This window comes from Ixodes scapularis, unplaced genomic scaffold, assembly GCF_016920785.2.
Source record: "Ixodes scapularis isolate PalLabHiFi unplaced genomic scaffold, ASM1692078v2 PGA_scaffold10__122_contigs__length_95168666, whole genome shotgun sequence".
NCBI classification, from domain to species: domain Eukaryota; kingdom Metazoa; phylum Arthropoda; class Arachnida; order Ixodida; family Ixodidae; genus Ixodes; species Ixodes scapularis.
In genome coordinates this window covers 40,798,156-40,818,622 of record NW_024609836.1, presented here as the reverse complement: position 1 = coordinate 40,818,622, position 20,467 = coordinate 40,798,156, and the positions used below count along the sequence as shown (strand labels likewise).

The 20,467-nt window shown below is 47.3% G+C and overlaps 1 protein-coding gene across 1 annotated transcript in view; it reads right to left on the bottom strand.

The window, feature by feature from the left end:
• The window catches only part of LOC8029161 (eukaryotic translation initiation factor 2 subunit 2), a 30,633-nt gene extending 15,270 nt beyond the window's left edge, over positions 1 to 15,363 (bottom strand). Inside the window, exons 1-4 of the mRNA XM_029986515.3 lie at positions 14,929 to 15,363; positions 8,629 to 8,764; positions 4,981 to 5,075; positions 2,229 to 2,394 (exon numbers count right to left, since the gene is read on the bottom strand). Coding sequence (XP_029842375.1) covers positions 2,229 to 2,394; positions 4,981 to 5,075; positions 8,629 to 8,764; positions 14,929 to 14,946 — 415 coding nt within the window. The 5' untranslated portion in view covers positions 14,947 to 15,363. The remainder of the gene's footprint in view (positions 1 to 2,228; positions 2,395 to 4,980; positions 5,076 to 8,628; positions 8,765 to 14,928) is intronic.
• Positions 15,364 to 20,467: the final 5,104 nt, after the last annotated feature.

Here is a 20,467-nt window from a genome sequence, read left to right as displayed (position 1 = left end):
CTGGACACTAGAAGTTTCGACAACGTTCCTGAACGCAGTCAGAAAGCGTCCGGTAGCGTTGCACATATTGTGTAAGTGCTAGAGTGCCAACGGCATTCTTCAAAAGTATCATTTCAGCGTTCCAAGCTTACCTCTTCATGTACTTGTGGCCTTTGCTGACAGCAATTAGTACTCCTTTCGAACTCGGACCTTAACCGAGTCAATATTCTTCAACTCGGCCTTCCAAAGTTTGCAACGTGCAAACAAACCTTTGGGAGGCTCACGGTATCCAATACAATAAAAATACTTATCAGTGTCTCAGAAACAATCTCCACCCTATCAGCACCTGAATGCATGTACATACAAGATACAAGTACTCTTCAATTCTGCCTCACTGCATCCATGTCTTTACTATACTGGTTTTTATTATCCAGGGCAGCAGTTCTCAAACTGTGGTCTGCCAGACCCCAGATGTCCTCAAGAGCATTTATGGGGGTCCGTGCCAAACCAAAAAAAAAAAAAAAAAAAACGCCCTAAAAAGAAAAGAAGAAAAGCTTTTTTATGTTGTTGCACAAAACCTCCGATGCTGAAGGCATGGGGATCCAACGGCCTCAGAATGGATCGGGGTGTCCATGGCAGCCAAAAGTTAGAGAGCCGCCGATGTACAGGTTCCACTCTGTACCCTAACACCCGAAATTTTCCACATTCAGATTGGATCGATGGAAAGGTTTGAAAAAAATAGCACATCTCCTAACTCTCCCGAAATCAGAGTTGTGATCTGTGTCCAGCACAGGGGCAGATCCAAGGGGGGGCGGGGGGCGATGGGGGCAGCAACTTTCCCAAACAAAGTCGACCCCCTCCCCACTTCTCGGAGGGCAATTTGCCATGGGTGGACCCCTGGTGTACAAGAAAGAGTGAGAGAATAGTATCCTTACAAATCCCCCCCCCCAAACGGAGTTCTGGATCCGCCCCTAGTCCAGCAGTGCTCTGTATCTGTTCTCGTGTGATTCTATTCGCAGGACTGGCTCAAAGCTCGAATTCTATTGTTTCCGCAATAAAAGTGGCAAACGTGGGGATAGAAGCCACATACTTCGTGTATCTGTGCTGGAATATGCCTCCATGACATGCCTGCATGTTCATTGGTCTGGTAACTAGTACCGGACGACATTTTGCCAGTGCCAGCAATTGATCAAATCTGCAGAAGTGTTTCTCACTCTTCTTTTTATAAATTGTTCTTCGCTCACTGGCAGATCGAGCAGGTTCATCAGGAATGAGGTGATTATGGCTGCTCAGCGCCATGAAGGGGATCCGTGTTTTCCGTTTCCATATATGGCGTCATTGAAGTTAGCGCCGACCGTGGCACGGAAAGTTTTTATATGCAGGCGCAAGTTCGTCTGTTCCTTTTGCAGGGGTTGTGGTGACATCAGAACGCTGAGCTCTGATCGGCTCTGATTGAAGGATAGTGGGTAGACGCCATGGCAGCTTGCTTTGAGGTCTACCCACTATCCATCAATCAGAGTCAATCAGAGATCGGCGTTCTGAAGTCACCACAACCCCTGCAAAAGAAGCAGACAAACTTGCGCTCCGCAAGGCACAGTGCTAGCGTAAGCCGACATTGGTTAGAAACTACGGTCGGCTGCCACACGCGACGTGCGGCAAAATGCTTCTGCTAGGAGCAACTCGGTGGTGCACGCTTACCGTGCGATAGCACATTTCTGGCTCGTCGCTCAAATTCCCTTGTACATGTAACTATCCCTCGCCCTCTATATTTTTCTCTGTCTTCTTTGTCCAATCTCCACCTCCCCATGCCTCCATTCAAGAGGGCTACAGTCAAGCGACATGACGGATCCTTTCGGCTTCATGTAAATAAGCATGTTTCAACAACAACCACATGATAAGGGTTTGCCAGACTGAAACAAATTTGGAACCCCACTTGAAACACACTTTTGATATCCGCATGCACTTGACCGATCGGTATGGCCTGTTAAAGTTAAGAAAAGCATGGCAAGCTCCTCTCGCAATGCCCTCCATGCCTTTCCACTTTGGCAGAGGGAACACCGGAGAGGAGGCAGGTCCCTCCTCGCCTCGTCTCACCACCTCTCTGGCATTTGCTCTGCTGAGCGGAGAGTGGAAGGAATTTGCGGGAGGAACTTGTCCGGCTTTTCTTAACCTGCAACAGGGTATAATAATTGGCCAAGTATACGGCTATCAAGGTCAAAGGAAGGCAAGTAGGGAGGGGTGCTGCTCACTGAAAGTGGTGTCGTCGTCGCCCTCGGCGTCCCCGTCTGCGTCCACGAGGCCGAAGGTGATCTTCTTCTTCTTCTTTTTCTTCTTGGGCAGGTTGAAATCCAGGTCGTCATCGGCACCACCCTCCTCTTCCTCGTCGCCCACAAGCTCCTCCTTCAGCTCTGCCTCCTGGGTGGCCATGGGCGGCAGCGGCGTCAATTCACGAACCTCGCATGCAACAGTCAAGTTAAGGCCTCGACCCTTTGGCGGTCGTCGCCGTTCGCGTACAGCGCAGATTACGCATTTGAGAGTGCCCGCCTAATTGCAAAACTGCACTCCCTCATTGCGTGAAGTGCTACTATTTGTTACGTCTTTGGCAAATGATAAGCGTTATATTTGCACTGTGTTTTGCTTTGCTGGGGCTATTTGTGGTTATGAAATGGGACACTCCACGCACGCGATATGTGCGAGATGGACGCTTCGCGTGTCGGCTGTTCTGACGGTAGTGGCAGTTGGAGTGCCGGTTCTTCTGATTTGGGACTGTTAACGCTCCTTAAAATTTAATTCAGAGGACGAGAGTTCACTAACCAATGGAGAAGCTTCGTTAAGTAACTCGGGTTCGGAATTCGAAATCGTCAAAATGTCACGGACACACCAAAATGACACTGAATGGAAGAAAGGTGACACCTTTTTGCCTTCACTATTTCCATTTGATGTTTCTAAACCTGAAAAGCTTGCAAGCACTGTTGCCCCGTTAGATAATTAAGAAAAAGACTGTTGACCTTTTCTTTACTCTGTTCTTTTAGAAACAAAACCTGAACACTGGGAAATATCTTGTGAGAAAAAAAGCTAGACTGTCAAAGGGTTAAAGGTACAAACAGTGTAACGACTTGGACAGAGTAAAAGAAGACTGACAAACAACAACACTGCCATCCAAATAAACTTTATTGGTACTGACATCGAGCATGTCAGTGCTGTCAATAAATTTTAGTATGTCAATAAAGTTTAGTTGTAAGTCAGCAGTGTTTTCTGTCATCCTCCCTTTTTGCTCTGTCGGTGTAATCACGCTGTTTGAGCTTTTAAGAATAAACCAATCTGGAAAAAAGTAGTGTTCTTTTCAAAATAAAATAAATCTAATTTATTTGATTCAAGTTAGTGTAGCGAGAAAATAGATTTTTTTACCTCTAGATATATTTCTCATAACAAATTGATATATCAATTCATTCAATCACTGATAACAATGTGGAAAAAACAATTACCATATCTTCCGGGCTATAGTCCGCAAACTATACGTGTTTAAAAGTTTAAATCTTACCCGATCGGGCCTATCTACACGTGCGGATTATACAACGATTTGTTTTTTTCCTAGGTCGTTCATTGCTACAAGACGTAAAGGATTTTATGGATAACGGAGTATATTAATGTTTATTTATATATGATACAAGCTTCTTCGTGAGCTAATACAGCAGGCATTTGTCAAGGTGTGCTGTGCATGATAATTTTTACGTTCAGATTAGGCGCCAAGTGGGCACTATGCACCGGGTGTGGACTATCTATGCAAACACTTATTTTTTATCCCAAACTTGCGCCTGCCGATTATAGCCCCATGAAAACACGGTAGTTGGAATGTAAACTACAGTTTAATTAACAATGTTTTATTTCTGTTTCTCCAACTACAACAAAAGCCGCTTAGTTTTTTAGTTATTTATAAAACTTTCATTTTTCCTTAGAGTTCTGATTTAATTGCAGTGAAACATCACTTTTATAAATTTAATTTTTTTCTGCATTCCAATTTTGATGCATTAGGAAATTATGTAGCTGACAAAAAAAAGTGTACATTAGAAATCAAGCTCAATGCTCCAATCTGTTTAAAAGAGCACTTCTTTTTGCTTGTGTTCAGTTTTGTAAACATTTCTTGCTTGATGACAGTTTGAGTTGAAGACAAAACAGATGCACAGCCTCCTGGGAAGCCGTAACAGCTACACTAGTGCAGTCTGTGCAGGGGAGTTAGTTATACAGCCCGGGAGACTTAATATAGAGGAATAATCGTCGCGATATGCCAGTTAATTAACTATGTTTCTTAAATTACTTTTTTGGTTGGTTAAGATAAAAACATTGTTCCAATTACGAACTTTCTGAGCATCATTGAAAACCAGAAAAAAGTAAGTTATTTAGAAAAATTTGAGGTATGTTGAAGTGCGGTGGTGCACTAACATAACCACCTGTGCAAGAGGCACAAGACAAGTGGTGCAAAAACATGCTCGCACAGTTTTCCTGCCTCTTATTATCAGCATTCTTGCACCGCCAGCCTTGCACCCGTTGCACGAGTGGCGACTTGAGCGCAACACCGGACTTCCCACTCACTTCAAATCTTTCTAAACTTTACTTATTTACTAGAGGTTTTCCATAACACTCAGCAAGTTTCTAATTGAAACAAGATGTTTACTGTCACTAATAGACCATTCTCTAAATTACCTACGCATCAAAGAGATTGCTGAAAACATAGGTACATGCACTGCACATTCTTGCCTTCCTCTTGAAAAAGATTCGAAGTAAATAACCACAAACTAAAGCGTCCTTGGAACGTGCGTGCGAAGGTGCCATTTGTTTTCGATTTTTGCTTTCAGACAATTAGAGCTGAAGACGCCAGCACGCGCGGAGCGTGTACCCACGTTCCCAGCATTCTTTTTGATGGTCGGGTAATTCGGCAAAAGGTCTATTCCTCGTCTTCTAGGTAGGTCTTCTAGAACAAAAAGGGCGCCCAAGAAACAGTACCGGCACTCCTGCGTCCAGTTCCTCGAGGCTGAAGGGCTTCTTCTTCTTCTTTTTCTTCTTGAGGCCAGAGAAGTCGTCCAGGTCCAAGGCCGCATCTGGGTAACGTCCGAGCGGGACACCATTTTAAAAGCTGAATGCTTTCACGGGCTGGTTTCCAAGTCTAGAGTACCGCGAACGGTCATAGCGAAAACACGGGCGTACAACCATCACATGGCCACGTGACATGACGTGACATCAGGCTGTCGTGCAACAGAGTAAAGGCCTGTTCCGAACAGGACACTTCAGAAATCGTGAGGCGATACGACTCCTTCAAAAATCGTGGAAGTTGAGGCGTCCGGCAGTCCTATGTCTGTCTGACTGCTACTAAGCAAACGTCACGATTTTCCTCCTCCCTTCCTCCGCTTTTCGTTGACCTTAATTGACCTTAGAGGAAAAGGGGAGTCTCAAAATAGCCCGGTCAAAGCTGGGGTGCGTGACCGCAAGAAGAGCCAACTTCACATTCTGCTCTCGCTCGGGCACTGGCTTTGGCAGGGCTTCCTTTCAGAAACGCTACGCAGAAATGTTCGTGCCGTCGAGGCACAAAATCCGTACAAGGTTCTTCTGTGAAAGATTACAAGGAAAAGTGTGACAAAGACAGCGTTACCACTGTCTTTGTCACGATAATTTCGTTCTTGATGGGTTCGACTTGTCGAGCACACAGAACCCAGAGGAGTTCTTGTCCGAATCGCCCACAGAACAGCCCTCTAACCAGTTATGGGTCCATTTGCTTTCTTGTTACGAGTATATGCCTTCCTGCTAATAAAACTAATTCAATTGAAACTTGAGGTGTCTACGTGCCAAACCAACGAAGGGCACCACTGAAGATTAGTTTCGACCACCTGGGGACCTTTCGACGTGCAACTGAAAGTTTGGTTGCTTCCTCTGCAATAAGCCTCCGTCAGATTCTGGGTGCCTGGGCCTGGATTCGAACCCACCACCTGGGGATCAGTAACTAAATAATAATGATGGGTCGAACTTTCGCCGAATCTTGGGATTCGGCAAAGCCAAACTTTTCTAAAGGTTCAGCAACAATACATTGTTGCCAGACTTAACGTTGATGTTTAGTTTTTTCTGGCAAAAAAAGGTCTTACGTTGTTTTTCTTTTTAACTTAAATAAAACGTAATGCATATTGACACGGGTGGTTCCCGATTCAACCCATTCCCAATTCAACCTTCCCATTTCGACCCGGCTCACAACGACCTCCTCGTTTCATCCTTTCCCATTTCGCCCTATCCCAAAACAACCTTCCCGATTCGGCCATCGTTTGTTATTAGTTGGGTGTGGGCCAGGGGGCACAAGTGGGTCAGCAAGGACCGCAAACTATGAGAACTGGAGTGTCGCCTTCGTGATAGCACGATTTCCCTGTTTGCCTTTAGCCCCTATCCTAAGCCCTAAAATTTGGTGCCTGCTAATACCATTTCGAAATAAAATCTTAAAAAAGCTAAAAGGTCGTCTTTGCAGTAACAATGTCGCAGAGTGTACATAAACCGTTTCGCGGTTGCACGTTATGGGGATTATCTTAAAATAACTACAAAACAAAAACACTTTAAGTGGTTGAAGTAAGAATAATATATTACTTCGAAGCTTGCCTGAAAGAGTGCATATTTTTAAAATGCATTATTGGCATGAGAAAATACTTCAGAACATATATTTTAAAGACATACTTCAACGAAATTTGAAATATACCCGTCGTGTTCACAGATAGGCTGAATATGATCCACCATATCCGTAAATGACAATCGCAGGTTTGTATTTTGAGCCCGATAACTATCTTTCGTAATAAACGGCCCATTCTGGCAAGTGCTCGGAGAACAGCCAGCGGAGAGCACGTCACATCCGCCGCAATCGTCACGTGGTTTGTCTCGGGACCTTACGTCCGGACGCACCGGACGCTCCGAGTTATCTTAGCCGATCCCGCTCTGCGGACGTAGCCCGTGATACGCTTTCCGCACGTCGTTGTGCCCCCTCTCCAAAGTCGCGGGACATTCGCATGGCCTTGGATAGGCCCCGATGGCTCGTAGCATCCGCTGAAAGCAGCCGAAGCACTCCAGCGATCGGACCACCGCAAGTAATCCCGAAGCTGTAGTTGAACGAATTTTGAGTGACGGGTTAATCTTCTATAATCTTGTACAGGGAGAATAGCGACTTCTGGGTCACACACAAGAGAGTCTCGGGTAGAGGGGAGTTCCTCCTTCAGCTCTTCTCTCGTCGTGGCCAGAGGTGAGACAGTTATCGTCACTACCTGTCAAGGTTCCTAGACGGGCATTACAAACGAGGCGTAAGCGACATCCACCAGGTGCTCTTTGCTAATCGTTTGATTTGTTTTAAAATTCCTTTTCGTGTTTTTTTTCAACGAGAGATTGGTGTGTCTGATGTGATGATGCTCCCTAGAACACGAATAGGCCAAGAAATAAGCAGACCAAGGTTAGAACAATTTGACTTTTTGCGAAGAGGTTGTGATGCGCAGGGTCTTATACAAATGGGTTGAAAAAGGGTGGGTTAAAATGCAAAAGGTCCTTCGGGTATCGGTTGAAACCGGACGGGTTCAAATGAGAAGGCTGTTACGGGAATGGGACGAAACGGGACGGGTTCAAACGGGAATGTCGTTTGGAGAATGGGTCGAAACGGGACGGGTTCAAACGGGAAGGTCCATTCGGGAATGGGTCGAAATGGGACGGGTTCAAACCGGAATGGGTTGTTTCGGGCTACACCCATTGACACAGTTATTACTAAATAAGGTGATATTCTACAACATAATTGTATCGGTGCAGTTTTTGTCTGTTTAATCGCAATTTTACAGTGACTTCTTGCAGAAATGACGTGACAACAAGGTTGGGTAGTAGCAGGCAGTCACGAATTATGCTATGAGAGTTTCAGTTTTGAGGCCGCATCTGCGTAAGCCTGCAAGTATATGTATGTTGTTAAAATAAGGCAATAGCGCTGCATTCTTACTTTCAATGGAAGTCACTGTTTCGTGCGCAAAAACGAATGCAACGGTTCCTGAGCCTTCACCAGAAGGGAAAACAATATTATTGTAAACATCTATGTTTTTTTATTTGGGTCACTTGACGTCAGCTTTGCACGAAAGTGTTCGTCCCATTTTCGCAACGTCTCGTTTTTAACCTTTAAAATGCCGGCTTCAGATGTGAGGACACACACGGACGTTTAGGAAGATGTGGAGAGTTAGGAATGTCGGATGTGCAACGTCCAGCGTGATAGTTCTGTGTTTAGTTTTATGCAGATACATGAAAACCTTGAAATAACGCTAATTAAAAAGCAATATTATTTTATTTTGGCACAAACTATACTTGTGAGCTGAAAACAGGATTGCTATAATTGCGAGAAGTGCTTTAAAATAGTTGTCAGCCAATGCTTCAACTTCCTCGTTGCATCACTGGAAAGATCAAACTGCATGACCACACAGCGTCCATTTGCAATCCGTGGCCCTGTCACATTCTCGCGCATGCACAGACGTTTGCCGAATTTTTGTTAAATCTTTGCCGAACTTTCCTTCAAAAGTTTGGCATGTGCCAAACTTGCCGAATCTAAAGTTCAGCAGATTCGGTCCATCACTACTAATTAATTAGAATGGAATTGAAGTCACCCACCCTCATCCCTGTCATCGCGGTTCTCCTTTTCGGCGTCCTCCTTCTCCTGTCCGTCCTGGGACGCATCCTCCAGGGCGCTCGGGTCAAAGGGGGTCTTCTTCTTTTTCTTCTTCTTCTTCAGCGACGGGTCGAAGATCTGCACATGCAAAATAACATTTGTCACGATTAGGGCCCGTCCACACCTACGGCGCAGCGCCAACTCAGAACTATAGACACAGCATTGACTTTGCACTAATTCAGTGCTTTATCAGCCCTCCGCCGCATGGGACATGGCCTTTTCTAGTTGACACACACAATGCAGTGCTAACTTAATGCTGGCTAACTGCTATCTCAATGCCATGCTACATGTGTGAACTGACATTTATGTGGCCTTGAAATGGGCTGTTGCACACTATAGTCGGTTACAAGTCAAGAAGGTAGGAGAAGCTCCTCCCACAAGTGTGATGCGCCCGTTTCAAATCTCTCTGCAGTCGAAAAAAGAGTTCACTGGAAGCTCCTTGTTCCGCTTCAATGGATTCCCACTTGTCTCCGATCCCACTTTTTAAGAAAGCGACCTTTGTATTCATCGGAGAGGGAACCGAGCCCCTGAAAGCAGCCTTTGTATCCATCGGGAGGGGAAGCTAATCCCCGAGAGTCGTATTTGTTTCCGTCGGTGGGGAGAACTCTAATCTCCCTCTCGTGGCTTCCACAATGCTAAGTCAAAGTCGAAAGATAAAGCAAATATGTACAGAAAGGCAAGACCCTCCTCGCGCGTTGCCCGCGACGTCACGGAAACGGTGGGACGCTATTGGATGCAAAGGTGGTGGAGGGATATCTGATTCCCTTTGAGGGGCATTTGCCGCTACCTTCTTAAAGGGACCATGAAATGATTTTAAAATCGAGTTTCATCCACCGCACGTCGTAAAAGGTGTGAAAAGAAACACAAAAACACAAAAATAGGGAGCCCCAAAAAATTATTTGCTATAGAACTTTTAAAAGAAAACTGGACTCTTTTGCGCCTTCCTTCCTTCGCCTGTTCACTACGATGCATACGCGGAAATGGAGCACGTCAGCCAAATCCAGGTCGCCTATTGGGTAAGAGCCTACCTCACCAGCACCGCGATCGTAAACAATAAATAGCCGGCGAATGTTTCCTAAAAGTTTTGTTAAATAATATTCAGATCCACATTTTGTAGCATAATTAGAAATGTGTGGCGAAAATTGCCAAATTTGATAATGCTGAGAGCCAAGCGCCATCTATCGTGTGGTAAACGAAGCAACTACTGCGCGTGCGCAGTAGGGCAGGGCCGCCAGTTACTTGGGTGACGGCGACCGACGAACATTTATTTTCTTTGTTTTCCTTCCTCTCAAAACTCTGACTGACTGAACGTTTATTTTTCTACGTGTTCTTCCCGCGCGTGCCGACTTCAAGCAGCAAGAAAACAGTACTTAAAACAGATCACGACGAACAAGAACGCTGGATTCACCGACTCCGACGAAGCGTATAGGCCTAGCAGGCATTCCGACTCGGCGCTGCGTTGCTTCGTCGCAAGACCGTCTGCCTACGACCGGCTGGCGTGCTAAATGGAATATGCCCGCGCGACCCTTGTGGACCCTTCCCGTATTATAGTTTGATCACTGACCTCAATTCTAGATTAAGAGGTGAGGAGGTCAATCTCTTCCCCTTGTTTTCCGAGGCAGTGTTGACGAACACTCGTCGAAAAGGGACTCTCGTCGATTCTATCTTCTTGTTTTGTGTGATATAGAGCTGAAATAAACGCCGTATGGATTGCCTTCGTAACACGGTATGTACACTTTGTTATTGGTATGCCATTTTTATTCTGACAGACTGCACGTCACTGTCGACCCCGGTCCAACCTTTCTTTGCCGAGTGTCGCGTCAGTATCGAGTTGCAATCGTAAAAGAACGGTCCCGAAGCGCTTACCAACAGCGCGAATACAAGACTTCCATCAAGCGCGCGCGTCCGCTCCGAGTGTAAACAGGTATTTACGTGGCTCTTGCTGACACTCGTAGTTCAAACGTATCTTTTTTAACGTCGGCTCGCTCCTGCATCTCCGAGGCCGCGAAAAACGCCATCTACGTCGCTTTGCAAACGACTGACACGGGCCGGCCCTTCTGCCAACAATGACGGGGTGGTTGACAAGACTCGCTGCACTTCCCAACAGGCATACCGGCGTATGGGACTAGTCCCATGCTGTCGCTGTAGCGCAACATATCTCATTGAATTTCGCTCAGCTGCGATGCGGCGATGAGAGGCGCCGATTCAGGAAATACGTCGGTGACATCAGCGCAGTAAAACCTACCGGCGCACCCCAACTCGTTGCCGCTAACACTCCCATCCTCCTACTGCCGAGAGAACTTCCGGTTCCGGAAACGGTTACGTCACGGCTTCTTTTGCGGTCAGTTGGAGAGAATGAAAAAGTCGATATTTCAATAATTTTTTGTGTAAAAGTTAATAAACCGAGACGAAAACGGATGCCTGTTCGGCATTCAGTGAACATTGACGGTTTAATGTAAACGTTATCTGGAAAAAGTAAAAAGGTCATTTCATGGTCCCTTTAAAGGGATACTGAACCGAAATTTGGATTTTGTAAAATAAGGTGGCAGAAGCGTTGAACGGGACGCTACGAACTCCAACACATCGCTCGCACAGCGATATCTCAAACGGATGGCCGTACTTTTGGAGAAGAAGAGCGCGATCGAGCGAGTTCTTTGACGTAACTGTCCTCCGAAAGAATTTGAGAACGAGGGGAAGCGGCCTCGCTTCTCTCCTCCTCGCTTCGGTTCACCAGCCCGACGGGACGTAGCGAGGAGGAGAGGGAATGGGGAATCGTGACGTCGCATGCCTCGTTGGCCGTATTCAATCGCGCACTTATTTTCCAAAATACGGCGATCCGTTCGAGATATCGCTGTATGAGTGATGTTTTTGGGTGGTACACCGTCCCGCCTATCCGTCGAGCCTTGCTTTGTGAGCTCGAAATTTCGGTTCAGTATCCCTTTAACCTGTAACTTACTATAGTTGTGTTCGTTTTTTAAGTGCTGTGGCCAATCAATTCGCCCAAACCCAATGCACTTACCGTTGTGCGAGAAATTTAAGTTGCACAGGCGTGGAAAGTTTTTTAAAAATCCGAAGTTAAAATTATCAGCAGACCCACACGAAATATAGCTGCCACTTCATCAGCATTTTGTTACAATAGAACTTTTGTCAAATTATCCAAGAACCAAGGCCTATCAGCATCAAAGCTTCTAAGTAAATAACTAAAATAATATGTTTGCAAACGTTTGTGCAAAGTGCCATTTGTTTTAGGTTTTGGCTTCAGACCAGTTATTGCTGCAGATGTCAGCATGTGCACAGCGTAACACTTGCAGTATGCTTCGTGACAATTGGATAATTTAGCAATGGCTTCATACAAGACAGGACAATCCCCTTTTTGATGCGTCAGTAGCTGTCACAATGACATGGAGAACAACAAAGCCCCTCTGATGTGTCAGTAGTTATCCCAAAAAAATCGGCTGGATGACCAAAACAAACAAAACAAAATTCCTCTTTGAAAACTGATACAATCACTTATGTCCAACACGTGGACATGAGAGACTAGAAGTTAGAAGCTAAAGTCACAAGGCCGGCAACCTGGCAGAGGGCCACAATCTATGACAATTAACATAGAAGTTTGGGCTAGTTTGTATGCAGACATAATTAAAAACAAAACAGCGCAAAGACGAGGACAAAGTAAAAGGTAACCGACAGGACACAGCGCCGTGTCTGGTCAGTTACCTTTTGCTTTGTTACATACTAATATCTTCTTTCAGCTTAGTTGCAAAAAGAAACTAGTTTAGAAGCATATGGTTGATGAAACACTTAAGTGCCCAATAAGTTGAAAATATTCATATCTCACTTCACGAAGGGCATGAAAACCTATGCAAACTAAAAATTCACAAAGGAGGTCCAGATTTATTAGTTATTTAAGATTGCATTCGTTTTAGCACAAAGGCTGGTCTACAAACAGTGTAGTCGGCGAGGCTCCAAATGATACGTTCGATTAATTACGACGAATCGGACAAACCACATCCTTCACTCGCATTAGCAGACGCACCATCTACGAACGCTATCTTTGCTCGCTTCATGAGGCAAATTACATCATGCTCTCGTGACCGAAATTGGACCCCTGGAGTGTGACCGACTACATTGAAACCACTCATAACTGCTTATAACGAGAGAACACACTGTAAGGTAGCTCTGGAACTCTGCTGATCTGCATTTAACTGGTCTGAAAGATTTTCTCTATCTGCAAGATCAAATCTATGCACTATTGTGAGAAATGGTCGCTTCTAACATGACCAGGATAAGTTCCAAACTCATGGCGGGAGAATCGTGCGTAAAATGCACTATTGGTGACGAGACGTTTCGGCGGCTTCCTCTTACAGTTCTTACCTGGGACGTCACGACCGCGATTATGATTGCCAAAAACAATTTTGACGGCGCGTGTAAAACATCAGCAGGAAGCTTGGAGTCGTCATCTCCTTAAAGCAACACCATCAAGGTTGACAGCTTTGCATTGCTCTTACCTCCATCAATAAAAACAGAATTTGTCGTACACGAGACATCATGGTGAGCGTTTGACTAATCGTGGAAGGCAGACCACAGCAATGCTTTTGGTCGCGCACATCACCATTTCGGATGGGAAGTGTTTTCAGGGCTACACAATAGGTGGCGGCAGTACATTCTCTCGTCAGTGTTCGCAGACATTTGCGATGCAATCTATCGCACTCAAATGTGAATGCACAAACCAACCGCAGGTGTGCGACTGAAGAGTAGTATTTGTAGACGGTCGGTTTGCAGAGGTGCTAGCACAGCTGTGATTTCTGAGAGGAAGCTTACCATGTACTAAAGCAACGAAGCTGGCTCAACGAGTGTGGTGCGTTACCGACTAAGTCTCAGAATCCCACGAAACTGTCACCTTGGCGGGACACTGAGGATTAACTCTGACCACCTGGGGATCTTTTCACGTGCAACCAAAAGCTCGGTTGCACAATGCCTCCTCCGCAAAAGCCTACGTTAAATTGTGGGAGCCTCGGCCGCGATTCTAAATTGCCAACTGGGGATCTCTAGAGAGCTGGCAGCGTTGAGGCCAAGAGCTTTGGCTGCACGTGCAGTCAGGGTGGAAATACAGGCAGCGTTGCGCTTAATCTGGCAATAATTACCCGACTTCAACGCGACGTAACAGCGGCTGTGTTCACGACCTTCCGAGCACAAGAACGCAAAGATTTCACTTCCCTCATACTTTTGGAAGTTCCTCTTTGAGCCCTTTTCTAAATTCACCTCGATAAAACAATTTCCCTACCACTCTAGAATGTGAGCACCCTCCCCGTATTGAAGATCACATTTGTTACAGAATGTTTGAGACTGTCATTAGACCATTGTTTTCACGAGGGGTCTCTAGGAAGCTAGACTCTGTAACAACTTTCAGCGGCAATGAGGAAAATGCAATCGGAGCCCGTGCGTGAGCTCACAGTGAGCGCCGATCAAAGCTGTGCACGCGCACTCTTGAATGCCACAGCAGGTTGTTCCGGTGTATATTATGTCAATCGGCGAAATGATATTTTCTCGACCGATGGGGTTTCCGGTAGTATAGACCAACACACTGTTTACAAACAAGCCCGCGTTTGCCCACACCAGGTGTGGGCACTGCGCAAGCGCATGAACCAGATTCGCGAGAGGTGAAGCTTCTGCGCATGCGCAGTGGCGACAACAGCGCCACCGCAGAGATGTGACGTCAAAGCCGCGTGTTGGTGTATAGAGATACTGATCTAAGCGTAACATCCGCTGGACAATACCGGCACCGCCAGGAAGATTCGAGGGTTTTTAGTTGTCATTTCTCTCCGCCAGCATAGACTGGTCAAGAGCAAGCATTCGTGCCAGTAGCTCGCCTTCGGGATCCGAGTGGAAACCCACTTCGAGCGATTGTTAGAGCTTGGCAATGCGACCTTAAGTGCAGCCGGTGTAATTCCTTGCCGAAAATTGCATCAGCCACTGGTCAAACGGCCGAGTGGCCGAAGACTGGCCCCATACGGCGAGGTTCCGTCAAGACCCCTTTGGGCCCCACGTTAGCGAGCCGGCGATCGAAAAGACATGGACTCCGCAAGTGAGGGACTCCTTGAAAACCCGTACGGGATAAAATGCTTCTCGAAACAGAGTAGCGTGCACAGATGGTGGTTGCATGGAGTTGCCGGCCATGAACGTTGAGCGGGCAGCGGTGCAACGCGTGGGAACGGAGATGTTTTTTTTCTCGGGGTGCTTACGTTCTCGTCGTCCGCCATGATCTGAGTCCGTCGACGATGAAAGCGTGGTTGATCAGGGGCTTGTCTTTAGTCCACAACGTCCGTGTGAAGGTCCGACACTCCGTGAACTCGGTCGGTTGGTCACGGCTAGGCCAAGCTTTTTCGCAAAAAGAGAAAAAAGACAAGCGAGGATCGACTCAGTGACGTCACAGCCGCGAAGAATTCTGGGATTTCCGTGTTTGTTCTCGTGCTTGAGCGAGCTCTTTTTCGCTTTCATACTCGGGAAAAATCAGTGCACTGAGATTAGTTAAAGTGATTAAATCGGATTAAATTGGCGTGCACATCATTTATCGTAGAGCAAAGCATGCGCAATGCACCAAGGATACTACGTGGCTAAGTGACGCTAGGTGGCGCAAGCCATCGACCAACCCATGATTGACTCGAAATAAAGTCACCATGTATCCATTTATTTATTTATCAACGTCTGCGTCTACCTCTGGATCGCGCTTGCCGCTCCCGCAAGTGAAGCCACCGGGCCTCACTCGCTTGGGATACGATTTGCCGTTTTCGCTAGCCTTTGCTGCGGTTTTCCAGCGTGCTGACGACACGTTTTCTACTCGTTCGTCGTCATTCGCCGAAGAAGTTTTTTGAAGACTCTGTGTATTGTTGAGACTTGCCGTTGTGAACACGTGGAAAAGTTTACGAAAGTGCAGTGTCGCAGGAAAAAGGCACAACGCGTCGAAAGGAAGGGCTGGCGGCGTGTTCAAAGCATCCTTGGCACGCCGAAGTGCCGTGTCTCTGTGCCTTCGCGCGCTTGGATACCGACCAAGAACCGACGCCGTGTGAATGTGTTTAGCGAGTGCAATGTGCGTGAAGCCGTGTCAAAAGGTACAACTCGTCGAAAACGTGTCGCCGGTGTCGCGGCGTGATCAAAGCTTCCTTGGCACGCCGAGTGATGCATCTTTGTGCCTTCGCACGCTTGGATACCGGTCAAGAATTGACGCCGCGCCAAAGTTCTGAACGTGTGTCGCGCGTAGATGCCTTTAGATCATTTATATATATCGGCCACGGAGTTCTGGATCGTCCAGCTGTTCCGGTGAGTTGCTATCAATAAAAGGGGGAGATCTGTACGTGTTCTTATGTACTATATTAACCATGGCTATGTCCCAAATCTACTCTAATAGATTCCGTGGGAGCACGAATAGGGCAACGTTGTGGAGCCAGGGGGGTTTTCGAAAGCAAAAGTACAAGACGACGAGAATGAAAATCTTTGAAGCCCGTGTGCAATCTGTTGACCAATTACAATTAGGCGAGCCGCGCTCAAACGTCAAGTGCAATTAAGTGGGTTGATAATAAGCCAGCACTGATCAGTGATGAGGAGCTGTTGTGCACGGTATTGTGGAAATCGTCTAAGGACGAAAAAAAGACGTACCTTCTCCCCATCTTCCGTCGCTAGTGGACGCTGGATTAAGCTCGTTCCTAAACCGCGAGAGGAAAAGACGCTGATCCAGAGGCATGAACAGCTTCACGCACATTGCACTCGCTGAACACATACACACGGCGTCGGTTCTTGGTCGGTATCCAAGCGTGCGAAGGCACAGAGACACGGCACTTCGGCGTGCTAAGGATGCTTTGAACACGCCGCCAGCCCTTCCTTTCGACGCGTTGTGCCTTTTTCCTGCGACACTGCACTTTCGTAAACTTTTCCACGTGTTCACAACGGCAAGTCTCAACAATACACAGAGTCTTCAAAAAACTTCTTCGGCGAATGACGACGAACGAGTAGAAAACGTGTCGTCAGCACGCTGGAAAACCGCAGCAAAGGCTAGCAAAAACGGCAAATCGTATCCCAAGCGAGTGAAGCCCGGTGGCTTCACATGCGCTGCAGCGAACAAGCGGGGAAGCGCGATCCAGCAATTGTCATAGAGATCAGTGGTCTACCTGGTCTACCTCGGCTCTGGTCTACCTCAGAGGCTCTGGTCTACCTCACTGATCTCTATATCGCGCTTGCCGCTCCCGCAAGTGAAGCCACCGGACCTCACTCGCTTGGGATACGATTTGCCGTTTTTGCTAGCCTTTGCTGCGGTTTTCCAGCGTGCTGTAGACACGTTTTCTACTCGCTCGTCGTCGTTCGCCGAAGAAGTTTTTTGAGACTCTGTGTATTGTTGAGACTTGCCGTTGTGAACAAGTGGAAAATTTTACGAAAGCGCAGTGTCGCAGGAAAAAGGCACAACTCGTCGAAAGGAAGGGCTGGCGGAAAGCAGGGTCTGGCGGCGTGTTCAAAGCTTCCTTGGCACGCCGAAGCGTGCGCCGAAGTGCCGTGTCTCTGTGCCTTCGCGCGCTTGGATACCGACGAAGAATCGACGCCGTGTGGATATGTTTTGCGAGTGCAATGTGCGCGGAGCCGTATGTGAAGGCACAACTCGTCGTTTGCAGGTGTCGCCGGTCTCGCGGACTGATCAAGGCTTCCTTGGCACTCCGAAGTGCTACGTCTCTGTGCCTTCGCATGCTTGGATACCTATCAAGATTCGTTTCGGCGCCGTGTGGATCTGTATTGCGAGTGCTATGTGCTTGAAGCCTTATGTAAAGGCACAACTCGTCGAAAGCAAGTGTCGCCGGTCTCGCGGCCTCAATAAAACTTCCTTGGCACTCCGAAGTGCTACGTCTCTGTGCCTTCGCACGCTTGGATATCTATCAAGGTTCGTTTCGGCGCCGTGTGGATGTGTTTTGCGAGAGGGATGTGCGTGAAGTCGTACGCACGTACCTCTGGAGCAGCGTTTTACTTTTACTCTGTCTACTGTATTTGCAACTTGCGGCACTCGCAGTTCAGAAACCGAGCTTGATCCAGTGTCCAGTGGCGACGGAAGAGGGGGAGGGGGGGGGGGGGGGGGGGTGAAGTGGGCGGCATGAGCGGCGTTTTTTGTGTTTTGTTTACTAGACGCTTATGGCAATCAAATCAGTACTGCAACATCTACATTTCTGTGCAACCTCTCTCTCCCCTCCCCCCCCCCCCCCCCCCCCCCCCCCTTCCCCTATTTTTCCAACCAAACACCTCCGATGCCCGTGGCTCCATTGTTTTAAAAGTGGCAATGTGATCTTGCCCTTGCGATCTTGGTTTCATGAAGTGGTGATCGATTTGCTAAGAGTTGAAAGGAGGCTTTCTTGTGTGATATACGCCAAAGGCACGAATAAACACCGACCGAAGTGATCGAATTCTCAAGTAATTGCATGAGGCTACAATAGAGTAGTTCACTGGAACTATTAAATTATTTTAATAAACAAAACAAAGTGTCCAAGCCATAAGACATTCAGCAGTTCGAATAAAAGCAGCGCAGTAACTTCATGCATGCTTATTGTTATAAAAATGAAGCACAGAAAACATTACTCGGAGTCACTTTTCACTGACCCAGAAAAATAACAGTACGCATATTATTGGACCTTATGTTTGGACCCACACTCTGTTCTGTAAATCGGCGTGCCTGGTGGTGCAGCCTGATCTTCGAGTAGCAGGAAGCTGTGAGCTTGGTTAGTTCAACGACATGGTTATTCTGGGGTTCAGTATCGAACATGTGTTCATGTATGCCTCGGAAGAGTTCAGCCTGGTCCTCGGCGAGGTCATGCAGAGTAGCGCACACAATGGCAGCTTGTAGGTTCGGTCGCTGGATTAGCTTTCTGCAAGTGCTGTTACTGGCCTCGAGCCTCCTAAGGCATTTTTCAGTACTTTTGCATATAACCACCACACTTGACGAGGGAACAAGTAGCCCGCCCCGGTTCTTTCGCCTAAGAAGCAGGCCACCACTTCCTTCTTGCTCTTGCAAGGCTGCCATGCAGTCTGGGCAGGTTATCTTCCTTTGCAGCATGCGGACCACATAACCGGCGATGTAATCTACCACATTCTCCACGTACAGGGACAGAGTTGTGGTGTTTGGAACATCCGCATAGTCATGGTCCTCTGCTCTGGGGGAGGCGATCATGCCAAAGCGGCGGGCTGCTGCATGGTCATCCAATGGAGCATCGTGGGCCACGTCTTCATGGTGGTTGGCCCTCCTGGTCACGTGCAGGATGCTAGTCTGGTCTTGCATTGAACAGTTCCCTTTGGTCTGTTGCACCTCGTGACGCACAAGGAGCCTCTTGTAAGCAGCCATAAACTGCAGAGCCGTCGGATTGTTATTCCAGCCACCCCTGCTTCTGATGGCGCCAAAGAAGAGCTCAAGATGATCCTGGCTGCACTTGTAGGTGAGCAGGTACCTCATCAGAGGTTCTTGACCACCCAACAGGTCTTCGCAGAGGCCCTCAAAGCTCTTTATGGCCATAAAAAATCCCAGAAAAGCAGTCTTCCTTCTAGTTAGGTAGAGTGGCATGCCAGTGACGTCCTTCAAGCCGAGAATGTAGCTGGCTGCTTCTTCAAAGAAGGGCTTCCATAGGTGATGTGTGCTCATTCTTAAGGGTGCTTTGAAGTTCTTGGCTACAGGGTTCCTTGAGTTCATCATGTCGAACAGCTTGTCGAAGATCCTGATGAGCTTCACTGTGGCCTCGCTGTCGGCAAAGGTCCTGTCCTTAAGGTCAATGTTGCAAAATTCCAAAGCATCGGCGACGCTTGAGCTGATCGCTTGAGCTGCTAGGTTCACTTTCATCTTTTGACGCCTCCACTCCACATGTGCCGGTCGCAGTTTGTTGCCTGCCCTGAGACCTTCTTTTTCTTGAAGCTTGTTTAGCTCCTGAATGTAGAGCCACCTGACGGAACATCCGTCGGGATCCTTGATCACCTGCAGAGACGAGAGAGCATTGCGCAATAACTTGAGCATGTGGCAAATGTCAAATAAAATGAAAACTCTCTGGTTAGAGTTGGCTGGATGAGGGAACCAGGGCTTCATTCCTTGGGGTAAGACAGTGAGGTCAACCCCAAGCGCTTCAATCATGGTCCAGTTCGATTGGAGCCCGTCGCATGTTATGGAACAGACAACAACACCAACGTCGTGTACCTTCATTAGACACATGTTCACCAGGTTGGCCTTCTCTGCACCACTCATGCCGTGGATCAAGAAGTACCCACAGGGCAGCTTCCAGTGGTCGTTGAGAGCTACGAGCATGAAGACTAACGCTTCGGTGCCAAGCGGTTGACTGTCATCGTCCACTGCAGTTCCAAGATCGATAAGTCCTCTGAACCTCTTCCCATCCCGCTCGGCGTGCTTTCAAACGCTCATTTCGTCCATGAGCAAGGCACAGAGGACTTTTTTCCCCTGCTTCGCATTTGCTTCAACAGTAAGTTGCAGGGAGTGAAATGCCTCGGAGGTGAACCCAGGCTCGCCGTCAATCGAGCGGTACCATGCCCGCAGTGACGACACATGGGGCAGTGCTAAGTTGAATGTGCTTCTTACGTATTCATAAGCTTTAGTCGAATAGAACTGAAGTGTTAGAGCAAAAGCCCTTAACTCTGGTGGATATTGCTCTCTCGTTATGTTTCCTTTCGTGTTTTTCATTGCTCGAAGACAGACTTCCAGCGGCGTGCCAGAAAGTGACTTACTAAGAACAGAGGCAGCATCACTGCTAATGAGTTGCT